The 20,187-nt window shown below is 36.3% G+C and overlaps 2 protein-coding genes across 2 annotated transcripts; one reads left to right on the top strand and one right to left on the bottom strand.

The window, feature by feature from the left end:
- Positions 1-2,199: 2,199 nt before the first annotated feature.
- On the bottom strand, positions 2,200-4,974 carry LOC137722619 (subtilisin-like protease SBT3.11). Its single transcript, XM_068461666.1, has 3 exons — positions 4,574-4,974; positions 4,377-4,474; positions 2,200-2,457 (listed from the first exon to the last, which is right to left on the bottom strand). Exons 1-3 carry the CDS (start codon positions 4,780-4,782, stop codon positions 2,384-2,386), a joined length of 381 nt encoding a protein of 126 aa, XP_068317767.1. The 5' UTR covers positions 4,783-4,974; the 3' UTR covers positions 2,200-2,383.
- A 12,096-nt stretch (positions 4,975-17,070) lies between these two features.
- LOC137726088 (NADH dehydrogenase [ubiquinone] 1 alpha subcomplex subunit 8-B-like) lies at positions 17,071-19,823 on the top strand. The gene is made up of 3 exons (XM_068464956.1): positions 17,071-17,202; positions 17,284-17,493; positions 19,440-19,823. Exons 2-3 carry the CDS (start codon positions 17,306-17,308, stop codon positions 19,570-19,572), a joined length of 321 nt encoding a protein of 106 aa, XP_068321057.1. The 5' UTR covers positions 17,071-17,202; positions 17,284-17,305; the 3' UTR covers positions 19,573-19,823.
- Positions 19,824-20,187: the final 364 nt, after the last annotated feature.

Genomic DNA, 20,187 nt, shown 5'->3' on the forward strand with positions numbered 1-20,187 from the left:
TATCATTATTATTTATATTAATATTTTGTTTCTTGGTGGGGAAGTAAGATTGGAGAGAGGGAGAGGATGTGAGTTTGTTAAATTTGTTTGTTTTGTGGTGTAACGAACCGTATTCAGCTTCGGCTTTGTTGCGCGCGCCTTCTCTCTCTCCTCTCCTCAACCCACATTCGTTCCCTCCACGTTAGCAATTCATAAATACGACAAAGGAAGAAAATTCCTCTATTAACTTGACATCCGACTGTAGAAAAACGTATTTGGCGCGACTTAACTTTCATTCATCCTCAAATGTATAATAATATACATACGTATCGTTTAGTCCTTTATATAATGAACTTAATGTAGAAGAGTTAATAAATCTATGTAAAACAATTAATGAGCCTAATTGTTCAATGAACCTGATTAACACTCTCGTTCAAGTTGGATAGAAATTGCTTTAACATATTTCTGTGAAAGTTGATTCAAACTACTTTTGTAGGAGAGCGGAGAGGCTTTTAACACTCCATCTCAAGTTGGAGAATGAAGGTAGAGAACTCCCAATTTGCGTATCATAACCAAGAACTTCTCCTTGCCAAAGGCTTTGTAAAAACATCTCCTAGCTATTGCGAAGATGCTTTATGTCGAGTAGCAATCGTGCCATCAATTATCTTGTCTCGAATAAAATGGCAATCCATCTCACTATGTTGTGTCCTCTTTTTAAAAACTAGATTTGCCGCTATATGTAAACCAGCTTGATTACCACAATATAAACGTGAAACTCCTGAATAAGTCAACTGTAAATCTTCCAATAAAAATCTCAATTATGTGACCTCATAACAAAGTGTCTGCCATTGCCTTATACTCAACCTCAGTAGAGGATAAGGAAACGGTCTTCATGACAACTTGGGGGCCAATTGACATGATTCTTTTTCCTTCCTTCCCTATTTGTAAGTTCTTTGATTTCTTCTTTAACCTATTTATATTAAGTACACAAGCTTTAAGTCGAATATTTCATTTACAAGTGATGAGGAATTGTCACTACACAGTGATACCAATAAACATTACACTTTCTTTTGAGTAAATTGAAAAGGAGTAATTGTTGTTTACCCTCTAAACTATCACCAAATTATCAGTTTACTCCTCAACTAATTCTTTAGCCAATTTGCCAATTTTTACCTTCATTCAATTTTTTATTAAACAGTGTGGCATGCCAAGTACGGGTGCAATTTGAGTTGGGTCAACCCGAATTCATCCATGTCCAACCTGATTTCATAATCAATCAGGCCGATTAAAATAAAGTAAAAACTCGTTCAAACCCAACCCAACCTCAACCCGATTACTATTAGGTTGAGTTGGGTGATGCTCTGCCCACTAATGAACCAAACCCAACCTAGTTTCTAGTCCGAATTGCTCATGCATATATTACTCATCCCACTTCATAATATATAAGTTAGGTGCAAGTTTGGGAGGGCTATACTTGAAGTTTGTTGTTTGATTTTCATTTGAACAATAAATGATAGTGTTGCTTTTACATTTCTTTTGGTTGAAAATTTGGTATTGTCTTGTAACTTAATTTCAACTTTACAATGACATCACATGCTATTTGGTTTATCTTTTGTATGGATGATGATGTGTAAAATTGAATTTTAAGTCATTTTGATATTATTTGGTTCAGAATTTGAAATTTATCTTATACAATAATGTTTTACAAGATTGACCTTTATATGAGCAAATCTAAAAACCGAGTAAGCTTGAACTCAATTTAAACCTGAACCTGAATAAACTCACATGAATCCGAACTCAACCCAAGCCCGATTAGAAATGTTGGGTTAAGGTTTGGTTGAGCTTCTTTCCATTGAATAATGACACATTGGCATCTTGGTGTTGAATAATGACATCATCACCTAGGCTAAACCTCTTCCGAATAAATTGAGAGCAACTTAGATGGACCGGCTACACCTGGCATCCAGTTCAATAACACAATACCACAGCTGCTTTTCGTCTACTTCGATATTTTTCCATCACTTCATCTGAATCCTACCCTGCCCCCAACGATGATTGACCCAAAGCCTTCTCAAATTAAACTAAAAACTTAGAGCCAGGGCCTGATGTTTGTAATCCGCACTGCAACCTTACAAATCATCTTTGGAACATATCTCATATTTTCCTAAGGAACCAGACATACGCTCAAATTACTACCTCTGCAACTTAACTGGGAATTAATAATCTTCGAAATCTATATATACAACGTATCAAAGTTACATAAGTACGGCAATCTTAAACTTTTATTATGAACCTTATTACGCAAAGATTCACGGCATGCCAAGAGTAAACAAGTTTGTTGTCTTATACACCAAGGTGGATACTTGAGTTTAAAACATGTTCTTATGTATGGAGTTCAGTTCCTCTACTGCAGCTTTCCCGGTCCTGAGTGTAGCTGGAGTGTCCTGCTTGGTACAACCTGAAGGACCCCAGGTAGCTCTGCCAATATCGAGTAGACAACAAAAAAATTGAGTATTTATTTCTAAGAATCCAAAACTGGCTAGTTTACCGGACTCATAACTTGCATAAAAGATCTATTGCTGTAATTCAATAGTCAGTAAAACGCCTAAAAGTGTGCATAATTGAGAAATGGCTTTGTCTAAAATGGTTTTCCTCTTCACTTGTAAATGAGAGGTCTTAGGGTCGATTCTCGCCAAGTACAAATTTGAACCACATTATTGCTAGCCCATTGTGAGGCTTAGCCCACTTCATTACCCCCTTAGTGTAGATAATATCGTTTGTTCAAAGAAAAAAGGTTCTTTCCCTTTTGTTTTCTGTTTATTTTTTGAAGGAGAAACGACTTCAACTCACTTTTGCAATGCACATGCCTTAAAGTTTTCCTAGCATCAATCAACAAATTACTCATATACATTCATCATCTGCCATAGTAAATAGATGAAATACCAAATTTGACCTAAAATGTGAAAAGCGAATTCATATCAATGCCAGCCTAGAGACATAAACAAAATGCCATGACACTTTACAATATGAAAGCCTATGCAACATTTGTCATGTGTTTAATGGTAATAATACCCAACAAAAACAACGACAACAACAAGAAAAGGGATACAGTGCCAGCCATCAGTACTGAGCATGACCAAGAAGCATTGTACAGCCTAAGTTAAGCAAAAGTAAACTCTAATAATGTGAATCAACAAGGAAACAGTAGGTGTTTTACCAATTGGACACTCGTAGGGGCAACAATAGTAGTATAAAACTTCTTTTATAAAGATAACATATAAAAAATTACATAAGCTAACTTTGAATTGTTTAGAAGTTAGAACCACAAAGACTCTTAATCAACAACAGGATAAGAGGATTATAGAGATTATATAACCAATGACAAACAGTAAAAACATGATTTGAGGTTCTATTTATTTTATTTCCTCAAGTTTGGGTATGTCAAATTTAGCATATTATGAATTTCACGGGCGTGAAACTTTGGAGTGTGTGAGGGACTTTGAAGTTTCATGGAACCTAGGCTAAATTTGTCAGGAATGCACGACAAAAATTAGAGGAGGGACTAAAAGATGACTAGATATAATCAATACATTTGAGAGATTGCTCAAATGACTCCATGAAAGGTCATTTTGAAAGCCCCCTGTTAAGTGTCTTTGTAGCGCATTTGTAGTGTTTTAGTAGTAGCTTTGTGGTGTTTGACTAGTTCACTAGTAGTGTTCTCGTAGTGCATTTTTAACAATTTAGTCAATGTTCCTTGGGACTTTGGTCTAAACATAGGGTTAAAGTCCACATGGAATAAGGACCCAGTAGTGTGAGCAAAACTGAAACTTTAAGGCCTTGTTTGGTCTAGAGCATTGAATTGGAATGGATAAGAAATTCTTTTCAAAGTATATTGAAGGAAGAAATGAAAAAATAGTGACCAACTTAAACGTAGCAGAGGGATTACTCAAGAAGAAAACTTATCGGTCCCAATCCTCCCCAAAATGGTAGGATTAGAGGGTTTTCCATTACAATCTCCTAGACCAAATTAGTCCTAAGATTCTGAACATGCCAGAAAGTGATAACAATAAACAAGCAAAGAATACCCACAACTGTAGAAACAGATGCGGTCGGGGGTCCAAAACAAAGCTGAAAGAAACCCACAGAGGCTAACCTATCAATCACTACACACCCTATTCCCCAGTAGAAAGAATCGATAGGCTACCGGGAACTGAGAGATCAACTTTAAAAATCGACTCCTTAAGCTTGAAACATTCATATTAACCATGTGAAAGAGGAGTACAAGGGATGGGATAGATAAACAACATTTGCTAGGAAAACCTTCATCATCAACACTACAAAAAAAAAGGGGAGGAGAGAGAGAGAGAGAGAGAGAGAGAGAGAGAGAGAGAACTAACTTGAAATTTGGTCGACCTGCTGAGGAGTGAGCTTAGCGGAGAATCCACTGGCAGCCGTCTTGTAACTGTATACAAGAGCCTCCCTCGCTGCCTCCTCACTGTATGTATAAATGTATGCATATCACAAATTCACACAAATTCATTTTTCTTTGGTTTTCCCAGGAAACAAACAGTAGATAAAGGATTGAGAGAGAAACCTGCCGAGGACGGTGGCTAGGGTTCGGATGTGGTAGGACTCAGGCTCCTCATTTTCGAGAGGGCGCTCGGTGTAAATGATGTGGACCGCTGTTTCGGAAGAAGCAGCAGCGACGGATTTGGGAGCAGATTCGTCGGCCATAGCGAATACAGAGAAGATGATGAGATTCAGAAGCAAAATTGAAGACAGGAAAGCCTTGGAGCTTATCATTCCTTTTTATACAATTAAATCACAATTTCAATTTGGGAAAATTCCTTATGGCAATTTAGGATATGACTTAGCTGCTAAGATATCCGCGTGTGTTTGGTAACTCCGTCTCTTTCTTTGGCTTTTCTGCCTTGCCTAGTTGTCTTTGCCTCTTTGGCCTGCACCTTGGAAGTTGGAAATGGAACCTTCTTCCTTATCCTTTCTTTCCCTTTTTTTTGTTTACCTTCTATTTTATTTCCTTTGCTTGAGTTTTCTCCAATGCGCTTCAAAATTACACATCTAAGGTTATCTCCAACCGATCCGGCCAAAAGGTTTTAAGGTTAAAAATAGCTCGAAATAACACAACAACCGTCTTCAACCGAGGACTAAGCCAAACGACTCGTGGGCCCCATCGGGCCAAAAATGGAAAAACAGGCCAACTGGTTGGCCAAGAGCAACCAACCAGCCCCGGGCCGACCTAATTGTTTGAATGCAATGCTAGCTAGCGTCATGCTAACACCTGGTTACCACTGCATTTGAATTTTTTCTTTTTAAACAAATTAAAAAAAAATTCTAATTTTTTTCCTATAAATACCTAAGCTATTCCTACACCATTTCTCACATAATTTTCACCATTCCATACTATCTTACCTCATTTTATTTCAATTCTTCACATTCTATTCTCTTATCTCTTCTAATAATCTTTCCTTCAAATTTTTTCAATAATTTTCAAATGGCCACATCTACAATGAAATGTTGGGCTTGGACCTAAAAAAAAGATGAAGCTCTTTTCAGGGCTTATAGATGGGGCTTGGAAGATAGTGTGAAGGGGAGTCCTCGAACAAGTGAGGGTGTTTGGACTTGTATGTCCAAAAAGTACTATGAGTTTTACGAAGGCACCATTCCACCGAATTCCCAAAACCACGAGAGTTGTTCTTCAAGATGGAAAAACCATCTTCATCCAAGTTTGAATAAATGGCATCAAGCAGTGGTAAAGCCCGGAAGCAAACATAAAAGCGGAGCCAATTACTATGACGAAGTAAGTGTTTTCACAAGTTATTTTAAATATTTAATTATATTACATTTAATTTCATAAATTAATTTCCTTTAATTTTGTAATTATATTTTCTAGGTACGCCAAGTGGAGGAATTATATATGGAGGACAACTCGAAACCATTTAGTCATCACGGTTGTTGGAAAATTTGTAAAGGGTGAGTGTTATTTCAAGATCCACCTCAAGAAAGATTTGGTCCTACACTGTTGTTCAGAAATGTTTCCTCAAATGCAGTTGGGAATGAACAAGGATCTTCTACCATTCAAAAAACAAAGGTAGAAAATCTGTCTCTGGGTGAATCTTCCATACCGAGGGCTACAGGACGAAACAAAGCCCGAAAGTTGAAGGAAAAGGGCAAGGCAAAGGATGATTTAGCCTTTCAACAGGAAATGATGTCCTCATTGCGAATAATGGCGGAGCAAAATGCCCTTGCCGCGGAAGAAAGGAACCGTAGGTATGAAGAACCGGCAAAACAAATACTAGAAGAGATGGATGATAGGAACATGCAAGGGAACACTTTAGATTACACTCAAATGAGTAAGGCATATTTTGATAGGAAAAAGAGGGAAATTATGGCCCAACAAGAGTTGTTTACATCCGACTATACTCTTACAATGGCAGATGAAGATGATGATTATAGTCTTTAAATTGAAGTTGTTGTAGTCTTTAATCTTTAAGTTGTAGTTTTTAAATTTAAGTTGTTGTAGTCTTTAAATTTAAGTTGTAGGTTTTAAAATGAAGTATGGCAATTTTTAATTTAAGTAATCATATTGATTCAATTAAAATAATAAATTATGTTTGGCTTATGGCCCTTTGGCCCCCTCGGTTGGAAATGGTTTTTTTGTCACATGGCTATGTTTGGTCTATGGCTCTTTAGCCCACTCGGTTGGAGATAGTATAAAATATGGCATGGCACTGTTCATTAAAATATAATTTGTTGGAGGACTATAGGACTAAGGGAAGCCCTCTAGCCCTCCTTCGGTTGAAGATGGCATAAGTTAAACAAGAGCCATTAGATACTATTTGAGTATTCGATCTAACGACGCTTATTCTGATGTGTAACTTAAACGTACATTTTTTTCAATGGCATAGCCTTCCACAAGGCCAAGGTGGGCTATAGCCCAGCGAGGTTTTCTGTAAGGGTATTGTTATCCATGCACTCATTTTTACTTCTCACACACCCCTCTCAATTTTCGGTTGTTTGAATCAAATGAATTGAAGATGATCACTGACAAAAAATTAATAAGGTTGTGTTGAAGGTAAAAATGGGTTTGTGAATAGTAGCTATTCTTTTGTAAACTCATGCTTATAGCCTACTCAATTTCAGGACAGATTATTATGTAATGTATATTTAGTAGAGGATAGTTAGTAAATAATACATTTTATGCTAAAAATTACAAATTAATTGTCACGCCCCGATCCCGACATAAGTCCAGGATCGACACGTGACGTCTCCCAAATACTCGTATATCTCACATATCCCATCTCAGGAATACGGCAATCACAATTCGAGAATCAAATTGCAAAGAAAATTTTCATTTACTTTATGGCTGCATCTAACCTCCTTGTTAGACTGCCTACGTACCTTCAATAGGGATCAAGTCATTCGTAGTTCACTCTCACAAAATCAGACATTTATTCCACTAAGTTCAAGTAGAAAAGCATAGTATTTCTCAATCATTCAATATAACCTGACAACATGTAATTCCTGGACTCATGCTACATAACCAATCCCCATGAAAACATGATTCCTCTCCCATCCAACATACAAATCATTATATCTCATCATGATATCGCAATTCACAACACACATCATATTTAAGAACCGACGAAATACAAAACCATTCTCTAGCCGCATTAACTAATTGATTTGATCAAAGTAATAACAATCATTCCCATATCTTCTAAATTCACACCTTATGAAATCATAATCGAATCATAGAAATTCCCGAATGAGTAACTCAGACGTCCAACATCTTTTCTAACTCAATTCACAAGACTCTCGAAACCATTGACACAATATATATACATATATATATAACTAAGGCTAGAGTGACACAATTAGACCAAGCCTACTTCTCCAAACAATGGGATTTTAGGCCACTCCACGAAATTCAACAACCTTGGGTTCCGGACCACTCAACGGAACCAAACCAAATATGATTGCCTAAAAATGTACCATGTACAACTAGTCATCATCACCTCTAGAATGCGTATGGTCCCCCATCGCAAATATACCAAGCAGGACCATAGGCATAAACTCATCGTGCAGGCAGTGATCACCCATCGCAGATATACCAAGCATGATCACCCCTAAATACATATGGTCCCCCCATCGCGGATATACCAAGCAGGACCATCCATGTACCACAACTACGTGGTGCAATCTCATCATCACACATTAAACATATTTATACACATACATGCTATTGATTCCACATATCAACCAGCATCAAGTCAGATGGAGCACAACACAAGGAATTCCCTTAATTACTATTCCTACTATCAATCTAATAAAGTACCTAACTCATCTCCTAACTTCCATCTCCATCTCATGCTAGGTAATAGTGCCAAGTTCAAATAGGTATTCAGTTGGCAAGCATATCCAAATAATTATCAAACAATAATTTGCTCCCATAATTGTCATAACATTCATCATAATTATCTCTCACATTATTAAAAAGTTAATTTAACACATATATATCACAAACATCATCAATACACAAGCCAATTCATAGTTAATTAGCATAGGTCTATGACTAAATATATAAAATTCACATTTCAATGGAAATCATAATTATAAGACCAATTCATATTCACAAATGATACTAATATAAGAAATTAGGATAATAATCATATTTCATATATTCAAGTCGCTAACAAACCAATATAGGCCTACTAGAGTTTCACTAGTAATTCCCTAAGGTCCGTAATCCATATCTACAATAGCATACTAAAATTTGGTGTCAATTCAATGGTAAGATCGTCAATTGTTAGAATATTCAAGTGGCGGACCTTATCGAAAATATACTCAACCAACAACATTTCATAAATCGAATGCTATATATCGGAAAATTTGACTTTTTCCAAAAATTCTCAAATTTCACAAGAATGAAGATCTCAACAAGCAGAGTAAACTTTATACCTGAGGCGAAGGCCAATTTGGCTGGAAAACACCCCTAACTGACCACGAACCGCCGAAACCCCAAGGTGGGTGTTTTTCAATTCAGCTTCCTTGGTGTTCCAACGCCCCTACAACTGATTGGGTCTTGCTCCTGGGTTCAAAAGAAGTTGATCAAGGGTGATGGTGAATGGTGACACTCATCGGAAGGACGAATCGCCGTCGAGAACCCCCGGGTTCTCCGGTGGAGTTCTACCCGAATTAGACCTTAAAAACCCTTGATTTTTGGTGGAGATAGAAGGAGGAAGGTAGTTGAGCAGGTTGCAAGTGAAGGAGATAAGAAAATCAATTGAGAAATGGTAGAAATTGGCCTGAAGTTGGCCGGTTTGAAAAATGGCTAGTGGAGTACATGGGTTCAAGAAATGGGGGAAAGAAAATGTCAACCTCCCCCTATTGGTCCTTTCTCATTCTCTAATAATCTGATTGGTCCCCCTTCACTTAACCTTTAACCCACATGTGGGAATTAAATAATTTTCACAATCTATAGTTCACAACTTCAAATGTCCGTAACTATACCGTTATAATTCGAACTCATAAACAGCTTTCACCTATGCGTTCATGGGTTCGAGATCTATTCAACAATATAAATTGTGAACTCGAAAGGTCTACGGATTTTAAATAATTAATCTCCAAACTTCAAACTTCGTAACTAATTTAATTGAAATCTAATTTCAAATAAATCAATATACATTCTCGAAAAATAATATAAAATCTCAATAATACAAATACGTAGATTATAACAGTGAAATCCGAGAATGGGATTTCACATTAGTTCTATCTCCAGTCCCCCTTTATCCTATTCTTTAAAGAAAAATATCATTTACCCTATGTAATTTAGCCTATGTGCTTCTTACTCAAGAAAAGAAAAATAATTTTTTTTAAATCCACAATTAAATCACTATCTTTGCAATTAATTCCTTACTTTCAGTTGCGATTTTCCAATGAATGTCACCTTTGGTACGTTCTTAATCTTTTTATTTACTTATTCTTGATTTAATTAGTATAGGTTAATTATTTATATGGTCCTTGAATTTATTGGTTAGGGTTATGATTTTGAGAATAGTTTATATTATATTGTTGTTCTTTTATAGTGATTATTATATAATTTTATATAAGCAAAAAAGTAAGCATATGATTTTATGGTACTATTTTTAGCTAGCCCATCCAAAAAAAAAAAAAATCCTGGCTCTACCCTTGGTTTTTTTAATAACTGATGGTAACCAATGCTCTAAAATTCACTAGGCAGTAGTCGGGTGGCAATACTAATGACACACCCCAACCCAGATATCCTAATGATACCTGGATGGCACATGCTAGCCAACACTGAAAGTGATGAAAGCTATAAATTCATACATACTCAAGAATATATAAGAACTTGTACATCAAAAGTCATAAACGAATACCAACAATTCTGAATAACCAAATGCTAAGAAACAATAAATAAGATTTCGAATTAAACATGAGTGCAACGGAAGGTTCAATGGTCACAGATCCAAACAAAAGATATGCAAATATGTCCAGAGCACATGATAGAGATTTTACCACACACACAAACGGGTTAAAAACTCTTATATTACTTGCAAGAATGACAAGGTTGTTGTAGTATAAACGTTTCTCGCAAGGTTATTCTCCACAGGGATTATTAAATAATTCAAACTAAATCTAATTCCAATTAATTATTGAAAAGCAGAAAGTTGAGATTATTGGTTTTATAACCTACTTAAATTAAAACGAATTTAATTAATAAAAAAAACAACTAATTTGCAATATTAAAGATGACAGGAAAATAAAACTGTTTTGGAAAAATCAAATTAAGAAAACACTAGGGTTTCACCATCACCTAGCAATCCTATGTATTTTTATCAAGTACTTATGATCTATACATGCCACTTTGAAGGTTAGGTTTTCCTAATTTATATTCTACTTGGAACCTCCAACATAGAACGTATATCTAACATGCAACCCGTCCGGACGTTCGGATCAAATCTGAACATGAGAGACTCATTATGCTTTATGAAAACCCTTTAAAAAACCATGCAACCCTTAAGACGTGGTGTTCATCTTAAGTGAAATTACAATTATTAATCATAAGAAGCCAGCATCAATTTCAGGGAACCTTCCGACCAAAATTGCATCAAATTACTTTTCTAAAGATCCTAATGGTGATCAGGCATTAAGGCAATTAGATAGTTTTAATCACGGTGATCAATAATTCAAAATATGCATGCAATCAATCATAAGCAATTAAATAAAAGTCACATATATATACTAAGGCTTACGGCTTCACCCTAGCAAAAGGAATTAGTTACGCATATTCATAATTGAAATCATAGAACATATTATTAAGAATAAAAGGAATGAAAACACCTTAAAGTAGAAAATCTCCAAGAACCCTAACCAAGTTCTTTGTATCCCCAAAGTTGCATAAAAGAAAAGCCTCTCCAAAATGAGAACGGCCAAGCCTTTTTAATATCTCCCTAAAGCTAACACACAAACCCTAACCCTCAAGTATGTTATTCCCACTAAGAAACTAAAAATAATAACATAAAATAGAAAATAAATTCCTAATTAACCTAGGAAAAACTGCACATAAACTGTTCAGCCACGTTTTAGCCTCAAATCTCCTCCAAATCCGGCCCAAGATAGCTTGTTTTAAAGATAAGAACATTCTGAACACATCTCCAGAAGGCCACAAACCCATCCGATGTCATCTTGGGCTCCAAAAATGCAATTCAAGCCCGAAACGTCATTATTCCAGCACTGCACATTGCTCCTTTATTTTATTACCAGAAAATATTCGCCTGGTAGAAAAATCTGATATTTTGACACGATCAAGCTAAGTGACTCACGAACGTCTTCCAATTGGAATTACTCCAAAATTCGTCCATTTGACCATGTTTTGCTCCAGAGGAAGTCAAAAATCTTATATTGGAAATATAATTCAAAGTATCAAAATTCTTCCAAATTATTAACCAAAATATACTAAGAATAGGGTAAGATATATAATATAAAATATACTCATCAGCACACTTCTACATAAAAGTACGAAAGTAGATAAGAATTCAGATTACAAAACATCATAAAGGAATCATACGCAAATGGAAGATCGCAAAGTCACTGGTAAGCAAAAGCCTCGACGCTCGGGTCATACTCCTCATCACTATGTCATAAGGGGGTGCAAAACATAAAAGGTGAGTGGACCATAATTATATTATACTAATAATATTCAAAACCTTAATTCTTTGTGAACATAATAACCCCCTGTTTTGAAAACATATAAATACTACATATAGGTTTTTCTAAAACTCGCATGCAGGAAATGTTCATAACCGTAAAATCATCTCTAAAACATGATCTCGAAACGCCCGAAGGCAAAACCATAAATCCCATCAAAATTGAACTTTCTAGGGGTATCATAGTCGCCCGAAGACAGTACCTGTCTATCGCCCAAAGGCGAAGCTGTACAACGCTGGGTTATGCCAATGAATAAACATGGTAAGCCCCATCACCCGAAGGTGAAGTTGTACGACTTCGGGTTACGCTGGAGAATAAACATATAACATCACACACTGACACTAGCCGTGGCTAATGAAGCTATCTGACACTGGTTTCTCCAGTAAAGTTAGGGTATAAATATCTCACTAATCATCAACTATGTCTTATGGCCATAGACGTCTACATACCCGTGTTGTGTGGATGTGTTGTATGATAACCCACTAGATATTCGCTGAAAACATGCTCATAAATCATGTCAAAACACTAGAGCTTAAAAGCATCAAAACCTCGCCTCATAAGTCATATAAAACCATGAAAGCTATCCAACTCAAATCATTCTCATAAACCACAATTCGCTTTCGGGGAGCCGCTTGAACTAAGGAGGACTAGATCACTTCCCACTGATGCACTTATACACAAATAGAGACTATTTAATAAAACGCTACCAAAATGATTGAATTTGTGAAAACAGAGTATAGATTTGGAATCAGGACATCGAAATTAGTCTAGGAGGGGTCCTGGTCGAAACCCAAAAAAGTCAACCCAAAAGTCAATGGTGACCAGCCAACATTGACAGAAAGTCCGCGGTCAACGGGTCGGGTCAACGGTCAGGTCTGGGCTTGGGTTTGATAAGTTGGACCGGTTTTACTAGGTTGGGTCGAATATTAAATTGGATTTAGACCTGGTTATGGGTTAAAGGTTTTGGGCTTGGGTTAATGAATTTGGGCTTAGGGTTAATGGGTCACATGGCCCAAAGAACTTGGCCAACCTTAGAATGAGTTTTTAGGCTGGATTAGGGTTACGGGTCAGGTTAGGTCGGGTCAACCCTATTGAGGTTGCGGGTCACTAGACCCAACAAAAGAGAAGATCGGAATTCCAAGGGTTTTCGCCGAGAAACTCCCCCGGCTCCGATCTAGGGTCAAAACTCGATCAAATCCAGTGATTTTTAAACCATATGGCATCTAAGGAAGAGGACAACAAGAAATTACCAATTTGAGGGTTGGCCATGGTCGGAGTTGGCCGGAAATTGGCTTGAAAGACATCGGGAGTCGTTGAAGAATCTGGGAATTTGTAGAACACAAATGCGAGAAACAAATAAATATTTGAAGAGTAAACCAGGGAACCTTACCTAGTTTCGAGTTAGAACTCAAGGTTCTCGGGTGCTAATGGTAAAGCACTACAAAGTGTCTCGATGATGCATGCAAGACCACCAACGAATTTCTTGTGTCCCAGAGAACTCAAATGTAAAGGTTTGAGGTTTGATTAGCTGGGAAACGAGAAATGGTGAGAGTTAAGGCTCTCGGTGCTAAAGGTATGTTTGCAGAAATGGTGAGGGTAAGTTGTGAGAGAGGTTAGAGTGTGAGTGTTCAAGAGATGGGGTAATCATAGGAGTGAGATAAAAATGATGGGTTGGGTTTGTGTTGGTGGATCACACAGCCCAAGGGTTTGGGCCAGATTTTGAGAATGTTACAACTAGTGCAAGTTGAAATGATGTTTTTGTTGGATGCATGCCCTCAAAGTAATCAAGATTAGTTGATTGCTTAAGGTAATACAAGAATTAGTCCATAATCTAATCATTGGGCAAGATCACTATAGGTAGATTACCAATGTAATCTTGTTACTGAGTCCATGGATAACAATTATTTATATGTAGAGGTAACTTATGAAATAATGTTAAGGCAACCAACTTCACATGTGTTTATCCTAAACATTGCTTTTGGTCGTTGGATTATTTGAGTGGATATCTTATAATCTAGTAAGACTGGTACATCCTATGTATGCATAATTGTAGGATAGAATGCATGGTTAGTCTCAAGCCATTAGCGAGAGTCGCTAAGACAAATGTGTAGGTGCTTAATAAAGATGTAGTATACTAAACGCAAACACCTCAAGATCGTGTGTGTGTGTGTACTTGATACATACTCATGTCAATAAGAACTTGGTTGTTGTAGTAATGCAAACTAGAGGCACCCCAATTGTCTTCTTGTTAGTTCCTTAATCTGAGATTATGTTAAAGGCACTCCGGTATGATAGGGTGTCCACGACTTCGTTGGGCTTAAGCTACCTAATCATAGAAGCAAGTGAATGTAAACCAATGAATCTCTAACCTTCACAATTGAAGGAGAATGCTCATCAACATGATTCAAAATATTTGGGCAAGCATCGTGATTTGAAATGAAGTTCCAAACCTATTGAATTGAATCATGAGTTGATCACTTAGGCACTTGACATGAAATAGCCTAACTAATGTTACCAAGACCTATTGCATTAGAAGGACCTTAAATTTCATTGTAATTGCAACGAAGTAGGTTCTCTCATAAATAGTACGTTGACTAGGGGACCATGACATGCGACTAGGCGTCTCTTGTGATCTATGAGATCCTCGAAGACAATCATTGTTGTCTTCACAAAGAGTTGGGTTAAAAGATGAGTTTTAAATATGACAAAAGAATTAAAAGAGTCTAATTCATCTCACAACCTTGTCAACAAGAACCTAAAAGATCACACTCAACAAGAACCTAAAAGGTTGCACACCCGATTCTAAGATTAAGGTGATAGAAGTCATAATTAAATTAAATAGTTTGGGAAATAAATTTTTTTTTCCCAAGAATAGAATTTATTGATTATAATCAAATTGAAATGCATACATTTTATGGTAAAATATTAAATAGAAAATTCGGGACAAATACAACCTCACTCACAGGGACATCCCTCATTTATGAAGTCATTTAATTAGTTATTATGACTGTTATATGTCCAAAATGAGCCGAGCTCGAACTCCAACTTTTCGAGCCATGTCTTGTAGCAAGTTGGTTCAATTGTGTAAATAATTTTTTTCACAACTTGGCAGTGTACATGAATGATAGAATATAGTGTTTGATCATTGATCATGCCATTTCTTGTAGAATTAGTAATCGGAAGATATAAGGTTTTATATACACTATTGTACAAATAAGAGCATAAACTTACAGCAATATCGTACTCTTAGAAAGTTTTCAAATAGATGTTTACCGGTTCGGCTAAAGGACTTTGGCTTTTCAAAATTTGTAGCATTTAGGTTTTTTTTGAGCGACAACTTGAAATCCTATTTGGTTATTTCGACCGAATTCCACAAAAAAGGAAGAAACACTATTAAAATACCGTTTTAAGTTTTTTATTGGATTTTTTTATTAACACCCACATTTTGTTGACTACACACCACATAAAATTTAATAATAAATAACTCATATATCTTGATATAAAATGACTATTTAAGCCCTAAATAGTACACCATGTACATTCTTTTAACATCAAAACCTAATAACAATTCAAGAACATGTTGAGATCGATTTTTCTTTTTTTTCGAGTTGCAGTCTTAGAGTTCAAATTTGAAAACATTTTCTGCAAATTCCGATATCACCTTTTTAAAATTTTCATAAGCTAGGTGTGTAATCGCGATCGCAATCGCAAATGTTGCAAGGAACCCATGAGATTTTTTGTAAGGGAAATATATTGATGTTGATACATGCGTAATCATTCATTATGAATCAGAAACTGACTCCATTTGGCAGTACATTTCTCTTTTTTCGGTTGAAATGAGAGACTTCAAGAAGAGAAAAGCTAGCTGAAGTTTGAAATCCCAGAGCAAAATAGGATAAAAATGTAAGAGGTCAAGTCAGAGACTAAATTATCCAGATAGCAGTACACTAGAAGCTAGGCGCATTTTACTTCCTGGAATTCGACAAACAGAAGCAATTCTTTCTAACACTGGATAAATGTCCCAACAAGGCAGCAACAACCTTATTATTTCCTTGTGCGGTGTAAGGGTAGTGTAGGAATTTACATGGGGTGGATTAAGATAATTTTTAATTTAAAAAGTAAATGTGGGGTGTTTTCAGTACGTGGAGTGTGATCAACAAAATGTGGGATGTTAATAAAACAACCTAATTACCTTGATTTGATTTGAGCCTCCAGAAAAAAAAAAAAAATTAAAAATAAGAATCGGTTTGACATGTATTTTGCTCTTACGTTCAAACTTGAATGACTGAGAGAAGCTCAAGTCTAACTAGAGCTATCTCATAAAAAAACTTCAAGTTGCTCACGAGCTTTAAGAACCATACATACTAATAACTTGGTTTGTTTCTCAATTGAGTCGAATTAGGCTTGGCTTGGTTGTTTCACGAGCCAAGCCTTGCCTAGCCAAACACAAGTTGAACCTGATCAAATTTCGAACTATTGCCGGCTAATTTACAACACTATCACTAAGTTACACCAAAAAAAGAGGAAGAGTTTGAACCTAAATGCAATCGGTTAAGCCACTTAGTACTACGGTCTAATAGTATTTCTCTTCACTTATAAGTGAGAGGTCTTAGGTTCGATTCTTGCCAAATATAAATTTAAATCACATTATTGTTAGCCTATTATGAGGCTTAACCCAGTCTCACACCCATACTGTAGATTATATCATTTATTAAAAAAAAAAATCGCAATCGGTCAAAAAAAGCCTTATTCACTCATCAATTACAAATTGTGATTTATCTTTACATTGCAACAATTATTAGAAACTAATTGGCACAATTGAAACTATAGAGAAAAATACATGGGCCAAAATTGAAATTTGCTATTTTATCCTTTTCGTTTGCTCCTCCAACGCCAAGTCAGTCCTGGTGGTGTGTATGTTCGGCCGAGAGAACTCATTCAACCGCAGAAACACAACAGAAACGAGGCGTAAAGGTGCGAACCTTACCAATTCTGCGCTTTCTTTTCCAATTAATATCTCAAAATTTACAATTTTTAAATTTTTTTTTTTATCAGAAACGATCGGAGGAAGTGGGAAATGGCGAGCGCAGTGGACCCAGCAGGAGATCCGATACCAACATCGGCTGTCCTGACGGCGGCGGCGAAGCACATTCAGTTCAACTGCCAAGCGGAGAACGTGGCTTTTCTCAAGTGCAAGAAGAAGGACCCAAACCCTGAGAAGTGTCTCGACAAAGGTCGCCAAGTCACTCGATGCGTTCTTACCCTGTAAGCCATTCAAGTTTTCGCCCTGAGATTCGTATGCTTTGGACCCTTTCCCTTTGGAATTGGAAAATTTTGATTAACTGGGGTCATGGTTTGTATAGAATTTGAAGCATAGATTGCTCAAATGAGCTCGATGTGGTTCATTGGTTATATACAATTTGTGGGTTGGATTACTCAAATGAGCTAATGTGACTCATGGGGTTGTATAGAATTTGTGGATTGGGGATTGCTCAAATGAGCTCAATGTAACTCATGGTTTGTATAGAATTTGATACTTGGATTACTCAAATGAGCTCGATGTTGCTCATGGGTTATAGAATTTGAGACTTGGATTGCTCAAATGAGCTCAATGTGGCTCATCGGTTATAGAGATTTAGAATTTGCAACTCGGGTATTTCAAATGAGCTCAATGTGGCTCATGGGTTATATGGATTGTTCAAATGAGCTCAGTGTGGCTCATGGGTTATAGAATTTGAGACTTGGATTGCTCAAATGAGCTCAACGTGGCTCATCGGTTGTAGAGAATTAGAATTTACGACTCAGATATTTCAAATGAGCTCAATCTGTCTCATGGGTTGTATCGATTGCCCAAATTAGCTCAATGTAGCTCATAGGTTATAGAAAACTTAGACTTTGATTGCTCAAGTGAGCTCAATGTGGCTCATCGGTTATAGAGAATTAGAATTTGTGACTTGGATATTTCAAAATGAGCTCAATGTGGCTCATGGGTTATATCGATTGCTCAAATGAGCTCAATGTAGCTCATGGGTTATAGAAAACTAGACCTCGATTGCTTAAGTGAGCTCAATGTGGCTCATGGGTATTAGAGAATTCCCAAATTTTTGTTGAGCTAGGGACCAATACATTCTGATGCACCAATGTTTATTACATTGCATGACCATATATCCAAACAAATGTTTAGAGCAATGCCATATGGTCTAGCTCTTATGTTTTCATCCTCCTCATTACACTCAGTTAGTAGTTAGCACCAATGATTTTTAACAGATGCATGTTACAACCTGTGTTAAATGCAATATATGTTTTAAACCATTAGTCTTGGTGCTACTTACATGGAAGCTATCAGTATTACTCTTTTCTTGTCATACATATCAACTTTACTTCATAAAGTTTGTGAGCTGCAGCTTTCAGTATCCTTGGTCCACACCTTGTTGAATGTAATAGTGCATGCTTACTCCAGGTTTCTCTTAAGTTAAAACTTAAGATACATAACCCCTTATTCATTGAACACTAATGGTGAATGTGTACAAAGTAAGCCTAACCCAGGTAGCACATTGAATCCGGGTTTTATGACGATATAGTATCATTTTGGTCAAATACTTTGTTGTTTTTCTGTTATATTCTGGACCTTTTATGCTCATTTTTTCCCCCAGTTTACATTTCATTGTCTGGTGATATTTGTAGACATCCTGAAGTTGCCATTGTCCTACATATTAGCAAATAGCAACGTGCACAAATTATGCAATGGCCTAGAACCACTAGAGAAAGCTTACCCATTTAATTAGGTTCCATTGACTTCAAGTTCAGGAGAGTGTTTCCCAAATGAAAAAGGAAAATCCCACTGGTTCCTTGATACTCACTAACAGCCTTTGAATTGGACTAATTTTCAAGGATCATCCTTTTTCTCTCTTCAAAGTTTTTTGAATTCTGCATCACATTCTTATGTCTGCACTACTTAAGATTTGGAGTTGTTTTTTTCAGTGATTTGATTGTCCAGTTGATTCGATGATGTCTATGAAAACTTGAGCGATAATGGTATTGGAAAAATCTATCAAAGTTCCCAAAGAATTCATGAAGAAATTTGCATAAAATGTTTCAGTTCTCACATCAAACGGACTGATATACATGTTAGCACGTGCTTCTTTTTTCATGGAGCAAGGAGAGGCATCATGCCTTGTCACATTTCTAACTATGACATTTTGTCCTTGCAGGCTGAAAGATCTTCATCAGAGGTGCACGAAAGAGATGGATGCTTATGTTGGATGCATGTATTACAATACAAATGAATTTGATTTATGTCGCAAAGAGCAAGAGGAATTCGAGAAAAAATGCCCGTTGGCTTAAAAACATGTCCCTAGTCCCACCATTTCCACAATAATAGGTGCAGCGTGCAATGAGCAAATGGCGTTACGTACAATTTCAATGGATCTTGTTTTTTGATCTGAGCTATTTTCATCGTGTTTGTATGTCGAATTTTTGCTTGGGGAATGCTCCTTTGAAACATGAAGCATGATTGACTTACTTCTGTTGCACTTGGAATTGTTGTACCTTACATGATCCGATGGTAACAGGGCAATAGCAAAATGAGTTTTACATGCTTTGGATCATTAAATTCTTCTCTACATGTGAACTCATGGTTCTTCAAAGTACCCTATATTCTGGAATTTTTAGTCTTTGAATTATCTTTGAACAATAACCTAATTTGACAGATTATGAATATTGCTTTTAATTTACTTTTTTAAACCAGGTCCTACGTTTATAATTTTAAATGTAACATATGGGTTGGAGTAGAAAGAAATTTAACGTTGACTCACAACTGTTCAAATTAACATTTGACATTTATCTTTTCTTTTTTAAACTAGGTCATATGTTTATAATTTTAAATGTGAAAAACATATGGGTTGGAGTAGAAAGAAATTTAACGTTGACTCACAACTATTCAAATTAACGTTTGACATT

This window comes from Pyrus communis, chromosome 2, assembly GCF_963583255.1.
Source record: "Pyrus communis chromosome 2, drPyrComm1.1, whole genome shotgun sequence".
NCBI classification, from domain to species: domain Eukaryota; kingdom Viridiplantae; phylum Streptophyta; class Magnoliopsida; order Rosales; family Rosaceae; genus Pyrus; species Pyrus communis.